This window comes from Hydra vulgaris, chromosome 12 (genome assembly GCF_038396675.1).
Source record: "Hydra vulgaris chromosome 12, alternate assembly HydraT2T_AEP".
Classification (NCBI taxonomy): Eukaryota; Metazoa; Cnidaria; class Hydrozoa; order Anthoathecata; family Hydridae; genus Hydra; species Hydra vulgaris.
This window is the reverse complement of record NC_088931.1, coordinates 21,030,486-21,040,000: the sequence shown is the minus strand read 5'-3', so window position 1 is coordinate 21,040,000 and position 9,515 is coordinate 21,030,486. Positions and strand designations below refer to the sequence as shown.

Genomic DNA, 9,515 nt, shown 5'->3' with positions numbered 1-9,515 from the left:
TTCCAACATTTTGCAAATATTTGGAAGATGTAGTAATTAAGCCTGACATAAATTTTGAAGTATGAAAAACGAGAGCAAAAGACTGCTCCACTAAAAATCAAGCAAAGTATTCATATTATGGCTATTTATTGCAAGGGACTTTAGATAATGCGCAACTTCAATGTGCAAATTTTTTTCTGGCATTTTGAAAAAATTAGACAAGTTGCTTTGCGCTAGGTTTCAATCTGTTACTGAAAATCCATTATTTAACGCTATAGCATCTTTTTTAGACACGAAGTCATATGTATTGACGGAATCGTCTGATGAAATTCTTAACTTTGTTAATATTATTGTTGATACATTCAAATCTATCTTGTTTGCAAACAAATGTGATTTAAAAAAATTACCAAGTGAAGTTGAAATATTATATGAGCACATCAAGCGCTTTTTAGCTCATAAAAGTCCTCCAAAACTTTGGCAAGCAGTATTTTTATCTAAGTATGAGCTAGGCATTTTAAACATTTTACATATAGCTGAAATTTGTATTGCATTACCAATAGGTAAAGTGGAGTCAGAGCATGTATTCTCTTTTCTATGGAAAGTATTTTCTAAAACTCGACAATCACTATCTAATCAAACATAGAGACTTTTCAGAAAGCCACTATAAACGCGCCATAGAAATGTATTTAACAGAGTATCCTGATGGTGGAATCAGAAAACGAGTTCGTCGACCAGACGGTCATTTGTATCCAAAAAAACGTGCTTCAAACAATTCTAGTCAGAAAACAATAACACAATTGTTAGAAAACATCACTTCATCTGAAGACAAAAAATCGATTGAAAACATTTGTTCTCTGACGAAGAATGATCATAGTCATCCGACAAAGATGCTTTTTTATGAAATATATATTTTGATGGCTATAAATTTATTTTGTTATTTTGTTTTAAGTTTTACTGTGAAAATTTTTTTGCCGACCTAAAGTGGTTTTAGGTCAGCAATTTTTTGCCAATCTCATTTTTCCTAATTTCGAAGGTTGATATATGTATATGTATGTATATACATATATATATATATATATATATATATATATATATATATATATATATATATATATATATATATATATATATATATATATATATATATATATATGCCAATGCATCCTAATATATTTATTTATATACACGAAGAATAACAACAACAAAAAGTTCCTGTTATAAAAGCCCCCACAGATTGCTATTTCAACATAACATCATCAATATCATTTCGATACAAATGCATTACACAAAGATATTAGTAAAGATATAAGTGTGTGTGTGTGTGCGTGTGTGTGTATATATACACTAAAAATAAATGTGATTTATTTTAAAGTTCAACTTTTCGAAAAAAACATACCAGGTACAGCACCCCCAGCTTTTAAAGCTGCAATTTCCTCTTCTAGACGCTTTAGTTGCACTTGATGATTTGACTCTGCAAGTGATACCTTAGCTTCTGCCTCAGCTCGTTTAGTTGTCTCTTCTTTTAACTAAAAAAAGAAATAATGATATATAATACTCAATAAAAAGTGCATAATCAATAAAAAAAAACAATGTATAATCCATAAATAATGCATAAATAAAACAATTCATAAATAATAACAAATTTTACATAACAATATTTTATTCAAATTTTGTTTTTATAATTAGTATCTAAAAACACCCTTTTTTTTAAAAAGAGCTTAAAATTTTAGTAGAACCTTTTTTTCGGTGGATGCTTGTTTATATGTATACCTTTGTTTAAATCAAACAAGCTTATATAGTTTTAATCAAAATAATATAGAGTTCTACCAGACTACCAATTTTTATGCACATCTAACTCAAATTGTAATTCAATACAAAATTCATTAAAAAACTTTTTAAACCATTTCTTTTTTGTTTCAACAATTCTTTTTTAGAATTGGTGAAACAAAAAAAAATGGTGAAAAAAGTTTCGAACTATGCTAGGTACACTTTATTACTTGTAGGATTTCAACCGAAACAAAGAAAAGTTAAAAAAATGCAATGTGAAGGAGAGTTTAATTTAATTAAGTTAATTTTCAAATATACCTTTATGAGCCTTGGAAAGCAATTTTACTGTCATAAGCACAGATAATATAAGATATAAAGAGAAACATTAGCTCTCATAAGTAAAACAAGAAATTAGAACCAACAAAAGATAGTGAAGCTGAACATGATCTTCTTGTTTGTTATGATTTTTAGTCTTTAATAACATGGCCTATTTTGCCTCTAAACTGTTTTATTTTTAATTAAAACAAACTCATTAAACGGAGTCATAACTGAGCTCAAAAACATGCTTTAACATAAAAAACCTAAAAATACCTAAATACTTCCATAATCTGGTTTCTAACGAAATTCTTATCAAATTTATTCTGATTCACTTCCAACAAGGCTTCAAGCAACTACTGAGTTGGAAGTTAAGGAAACAGTTGACAGAAGACTTGAAAAGTTGAAGGTTGTATGAGTGAGGAAAAGACGAAGATGGGAGAGAGTTCCAAAAGGTTAAAGTGCAAGGAAAAAAACTAGATGAATAAAAGCCCTTAGAGCATGCAGGGACAGACACAGTAAACAAATGAGACTTTGCTGAATGACGAGTCAAACGAGAATGAGTTTTAGTTGATGGAACTAGAGATGATAGCTCCTTTGAGCAACAACCATGATAGCATTTGTAGAAAAGAGATAGAGATTCAAGAAGGCTCAAGCTTAGCAAGAGATAGAGGCTCAAGCTTAGCAGTTAGACAAGGTCCAACTATGTTTACAATGTGTTTTTGGAGCTTGTCTAGAAAAGAAAGAGCATCATTAGAAGAACCAGCCCAAATATGACAACAGTATTCTATACAGGGACAAATAGGAGATTTGTAGAGGTAGAGAATGGAATCAGGAGAGAGAAAATGGTGAGCATGATAAAGAGAAGCAACCTTAGCGGATGCTAATTTAGCAATCGATTGTATATATGGTTTTCATGAAAGGCCAGTAGTAAACAATAATCCAAGAAGATGTAAAGAAGAGGATTCAGTGAGAGGGTTGCCATTCATTAAAAAAGGAATGTCAACAGAATAGCGATAGTTGTCTGCAGTAAATAACTGAGCTTTGTCGCAGCCAAAAATGACAAGTCACTGTGAGCCCCAATCTGTTACAGAAGTGAGATCGGATTCATGATCAGCTGACAGTTCTAAGCGATCGAAAAGAAAAGACTTTTTGTCAAGACAGGAGTATAAAGTTGAGTCATCAGCAAAAAGAGTTATTTTAGATGCAAGGTTGTTGGAAAGATCATTAATGTAGATAAGAAACAAAACAGGACCAAGGATAGAACCTTGAGGTACCCCAGAAATTACTGGAAATGAAGAAGAGTATTTGCCTTTGAGGATGACTTTAATAAAGCGGGTAGAAGAAACAATTTGATAATCTCTAAAACTTACCCAGATACACAATATGAAACAAGCTTATGGAAAAGACCAGCATGCCAAACTTTGTCGAAAGCCTTAGATATGTTAAGAGCAATAGCCCTAGCCTCTCGGCCTCCATTTAATGCACAATAAGATCTTTCAGTTACAGCAGTTAGCAAGTCAGCCGCAGAGCGAGAGGATTAAAAACCGTATTGATTGTCTGGCAGTAAGTTATTTGACTCAAGATAGAATGTGAGGAATTTGTTGATCAAAGACTCAAAAGCCTTGCTAATAACAGAAAGTAGACTGACGGAATCGAAACTGATCGAAAAAAAACTTATCGAAAATAGACTTTCACCAAACTTTAAACTTTTAAACTTTTTTTTATATTATAATAATTATTGTGTTTTTTTAAAGATGTAAATTTTGATTTGTAAATAATTTTTAAAAAATAACTTATATTTGACAATTTTTTAATACATGAAAATTTCTTTACTAAAACCAGAAAAAACTACTAAATAATTTTTTTAAATTCTTTAATAAAAACTTATTGCTTATAAATAACAATAAGTTTTTTTGTATTTAAATGCAGACAAATCCAAGAATGTTTTTCTCATGACATTCAAAAATTAATAAAAGTGTTAAAAACATCATTTTTTATTTATTTAGAAATTTTGTTTTTTTATTTTAATAATTTTCATTTATTAAAAATTTGACTCACTTTAAAGTTTGACAGAAACTTGGTTAGAAATTGAGCAAAGAATTATTTTTTCTGGGAGAAAAAAAAAAAAAAAACTTACCTTAATTTTAATACCTATATTAACCCTCACATAAAAGACACACACAGAAGCGCCTTGATTATATCAATTAAAATACTTCTCTAAAAAATAATTATGCAATCATATTTAGCCTTAAATATTACTTTTCAATATACTTTTAAACACTACTCCTCTGAGCTCATAGACATGCTCAATAAGATATCATAGACAGCTTAAGGAAACAAAAAACATTAATTTACAGATATTTTTCATAAAAAACAATAGATAATTGATAGAAATATATGTAATTGGTCTACATTTGTTACTGAAAAATACCTTGAAAAAAAATTATATGACTTAAACACAGCTCTTCGAATCATTGATAAAATGTGTTAGTAATTTGGAAAAAAAAGGAGATGGTGAAATGAATGCTTCATATCCCTATGTTATTCATGATAACAATGCTAACATGGAAAGTGAAGAAATAGCAGACTCATGAATCAACTCATGAAGTATCATAATTGTAGAAGGAAATCAAGTAAATCGTATAGACAAATCTTTTACCACTCATTAGAAATATGCGCTCATGGAGTCTTAATTTACAGATTATAATGTCCACAGTCATCAAAATTTGCATGAGGAACTTATTGAATTAGTAAGAAATACTTAAAAATCTAAAAGTAGTAAAAAACCTAATTTAAATAAATACATTATGCTTCACAACACAAATATTGGAGTTCATAGAGCTTTGATGAAAAGTAACCCTCAGAGATTACAAAAACTGTAGCAAAAACATTACTTTTATAGCTCAGCCTCACCACAATTTAATTTGCTATGTCTATTTATACTTTAATGCAACCTCTAATTTTTTTAGAAACCTTATTTATATGATCTAAATATATGTTGTTATTTTTTTTTAATTACTTCCTAGTTTAGCTAATGTTTCTTTTTTCAGCGCCTTTCTAAAATGTTTAAAAATAATCTAAACATCTAAACAATTGTGGTCAAGTTGTCAAAAAATAAAATCATTTGCGTGGTCAGCAATAGCGCTCAATCACACACCATTCCTGTCCAAGCCTGTATGTTGGTACAGTAGCTATCAAACTAAGTAGCTTTTTTTTTCTTTTTCTTTTTTTATATTTAATTTTTTCAACTAACATAAACAAGGTTAAAAACAAAGTGTGTGTTCAGAGTTTTCACATAAAATTTAAAGTTAGCACAATAACATATGACTTGAGTCAATTATGACAATTTGTTTGATAGAAAAATTACAGTTAACAACATAATTTAAATTAATAACAAAAATAATTTTAACTGATTGGTTCATTTATTGGTGTTTTAAGGATAAAATATATATCAAAGATTTTTGACATTTATTTTATCCTTATACATTTTTTATTTTATATCTTTTCATATTATTTTTTAATATTATTTTTCAAGTTAACTTGTATTTTATTTATAGATTTTTAAATATTGTATAACTGCAAATAACCAAAATATAAAGTTTAACCTTAACTTCCAATACAGACAATTTTTTATCAAACTCAGCAACCTTTGCTCCTTCAACTTGTCCCTCTGAAAATGTATAAATAGAGAAAATATAGAAAGTTATGTATTTATTTTGAAATGTATCAAAATAAAAAAAAATAAAAATCTTGACAAAGTTAAAACCTATTAAACTGTCAATATCAATTTGAAGTTTTCTTGCTGCAAAATCAGGATCAACACCACTTTTTTGCAAAACGATTTGTGCTACACATTCGTCGATAAGTTTAAAATACTGAGGACGCACAAAAACATCATCTCTTACTAAAAGTAAGTGCTGTAGAATTGATAAGTAATGTGACTCAGCAGGAGTATTTTTAACAACTGTATTTAAAAGATTTATAACATCAGAAAGATCTTCTAAATGAACAGTAATATCATTAAATCGATGCTGAAACTCAACAGCATCATCGTCTTTATGTTCATCAAAAATATCTAGCTGAACATTTAAATCTTCAGTGTCAATTTCTCGAAGTCCAGGCAAAGCTTCAGCAAGTCCTTCGCGTATCACTTCATTTCTTATATGCAACCTAAAATCTAAATCCTCAGGAGTAGCTACAAGTGCATTAATCATTTGTAGGCAGGCTACCTACAAATAAAATACAAGATCAGCAATACATTGAATAAAAAAATTTTTTATTAACTGATTTGAACTTATTTTAACAGATATCATACCTTTAGAGAAGCAGGATACTGATCACCTTTTAAAGCTGTGATAACAGCATGAAACCTAGTTTTATTTTCAGCCTCTCCTTTTAAAGTCATTGCTTCAAGAGCTTTATCATGGCTAATAAATTGAAGAATTTTGATAAATCATAAGCATACTAAAACTATTTGCTTTTCATAAATCAACTATTATAGAAAAATTATGCTATGATCATATAAGTTTATTATTAAAAATTGTTAATAAAAATAATAAATTTACTCAACAAGACAAACAGCTGCCATTATTTTCACAACGTCTTGCATCATTCCTGCATTGTCTGAGCGAATACATTGAGCTAAGAGTGTCAAACCTTGAATATTTTTAAGCATTAAACTCAAACCAAACTAAAAACAACCAGTTTTAAAATAACAATAACCTTACAACATTTTAACTGTAAAGAACAAAGTTACAAAGATAAAGATACTTTGAACTACTTCATACTATTCAGATAATTTAAAATAAGTTTCAACTTTTAAATGCATAAACCAGACACCTATTTTAATTGGTTATTTCACAAAAAATTTATCATAAAGGCATATTTTACCTTTTATGCTTGTAAATTTATATTTTATATTACACAAGTAAGAAACGAACCCAGACCTGTTTTGGTACCCCTGGAGTGTTATGAGTGCCCCAAAAAAAAGCAAAATAATTTTTATTTTTGCTTTTGCTTTTTTATTAAAAAAAAAAAAGTTTTGGTTTCAAATGCAGTAGTAAATGACTAACCTTTTTTTTATTTCAGGTTCATTTTTTTTCTTCAGGACAATGAAATGGAATAAAAAGTAATTATGTGGCGTAACTCGTTTAATGTTTTGCTTTTGGCAATTAGGAGTTAACTGCTTTTAATAATAAAAAAGCAAAAGTAAAAATTTCAGTCTTAATAACAATATAGTTGCAATTTTAATTGCGCAAATTTAATTTTTGAACGTATGAAAATTTTTGAATGAATGAACTTTTGATTTTTAGTTTGTTATTTTATTTTACATAAGGAAAACAAAAAACAAAACAAAATCTTTTTTAGAAGATTTGTTTCTCTTCATATTCTTTTCAACTTTAACAATAAAAAAAAATAATGAATAAAATAACTTAATAAAATTTTATCAAGTTTAGTTATTTTTAAGCTTCTATATTTTATAATTTCTATATTTTAACGTTTTAAAAACTCATAGTAAACTTAACTTATTTAATGTACCCAATATTTTTAGTATAGTTATATTATATATATATGTATATATATATATATATATATTTATATATATATATACATATATATATTAAAATTATTTTTATTTTTTATTATATAAAATTATTAACCTTTAATAAAAGTTAAATGAACAGAATTGCTAATATTTAAATCGAAATGAAAATTAAATAATAACTAAATACACTTATTAAACGCTTATGTTCATTATTTGAGTAATTATTGTCTATAATATATATATATATATATGTGTGTTATATATATATATATATATATATATATATATATATATATATATATATATATATATATATATATATATATTATATATAACTATTCAAACATTTGTAATTTCTATTATTTTAATTTCGCAAATACTATGCAATTTGTAAATATTGATAAAAAAAAATAGTATTTACACTGTACACTTTACTGTAGTATTTACAACTTGAACATTAATTAAAATCTTAAATAAAATTTTTCTTAGCGTAACTAAAGTAGCATATGCTTACATCCACCGGTAACTAAATTACGCTCACCACTTAACTCATGTTATTAAAAGAAATGCCTTTTACAACAAGATGGTATTTTAAATCAACTCCTTATCTTTGCATAAATTAAAACAAGATTAACACAAAGTGACATTTAAAAACCATAGTCCTGACATCAGTTTCAGCCTAAAGGGGAGAGGGGGGGAAAGAGAGAGGCTGAGGCTATCTCAAAAAAAATTCTTTTGCCCCATAAAAACACGGTACCCCCAAATAAATTCTGGGTCCTTTATATGCAACTCTATTTTAATTTTAAAAATTAAAATAATTCTTTTTAAAGATTAGTTTTCAAGACTTTCTAATTTTTTGATGTTCTTCTTATTGTAAACTTAAAAGTTAAATAATAATATAAAAATAATAAAAGATAAATAATAATATAGAAATAATAAGCAATCCTGATATAAATATTGCTTACCTTGTTATTCATAAAAGCTTTTAAACATTTCACACATTCATGTTGAATCTTCATGTCGTATAATGAAGAGCTAAATTTTTTTAATAAAAAGTTTAATGACTCTTTTACAAAAACTTTTTGTTTTTGCACAATTTGACCTAGTTAAATAGGGTAGTAGTAACAGTATCAAAAACAGCCAAACTGAATAAGCTTAAAAAGGGACTTTTCAAATTAATATTTAAATAGAGAATAAACTGAAATTGTGAATTTTAATTGCTAGACTGCCTACCCAAACCAAACCCTCAGTTGGTGTAACAGCACTTCTTGCATATTCTACATATTTGCTAGTTTTTCGATACTATTCCTAAATCCAAATTTTGATATCATTACGTATAGGCATTTATGACATTATTCCTAAATAAATTTAAATTTTTTTTTTTCATTATTTTCTTAAAATTAATATTTGATATTAATCCCAAAAAAACCTTTTGATAAAAAAAATTTATTAATCGGTTTTTTGAGCAATTTTTTTTTTCAATACTATTCTGCTTTTCCATTAAACACAGTAAAAATATAAACCAATGTGATTGGGGAAGTTGCCTTTCAAAGATATTTTCGAAAAACAATATTTTATATATTTTAAGAAACCATTTTTTAAATATTTTAAAATATTTTTAAAAGTTGGTAGCTTCAGAATCATTTAATCCGATGCGCTTTTTAATCTAATGGAACATACCCAATGTTGCTTGAATATCTTTATTGGAATATTTAAGTTCTAACTTACGTTTTGATTACAATAAAAACTAAATAAAAGTTTTAAAAACGCCATGCTTTTTTAAAATGCTTGCAAGAACGTTAGTGTCAACATGAATGTGCAAGCATAATAAAAAATATCTCTTTTGGTGATCATTATAATATCTTAACTTATACATGAGAAGACATAATATATATATATATATATA

At 26.9% G+C, this 9,515-nt stretch overlaps 1 protein-coding gene across 1 annotated transcript in view; it reads right to left on the bottom strand.

The window, feature by feature from the left end:
• The window catches only part of LOC100202473 (protein diaphanous homolog 1), a 79,132-nt gene that overhangs the window by 49,140 nt on the left and 20,477 nt on the right, over positions 1–9,515 (bottom strand). Inside the window, exons 6-11 of the mRNA XM_065812522.1 lie at positions 8,575–8,644; positions 6,630–6,754; positions 6,380–6,491; positions 5,831–6,293; positions 5,670–5,734; positions 1,376–1,505 (exon numbers count right to left, since the gene is read on the bottom strand). Of these exons, the coding sequence (XP_065668594.1) occupies positions 1,376–1,505; positions 5,670–5,734; positions 5,831–6,293; positions 6,380–6,491; positions 6,630–6,754; positions 8,575–8,644 (965 nt within the window). The remainder of the gene's footprint in view (positions 1–1,375; positions 1,506–5,669; positions 5,735–5,830; positions 6,294–6,379; positions 6,492–6,629; positions 6,755–8,574; positions 8,645–9,515) is intronic.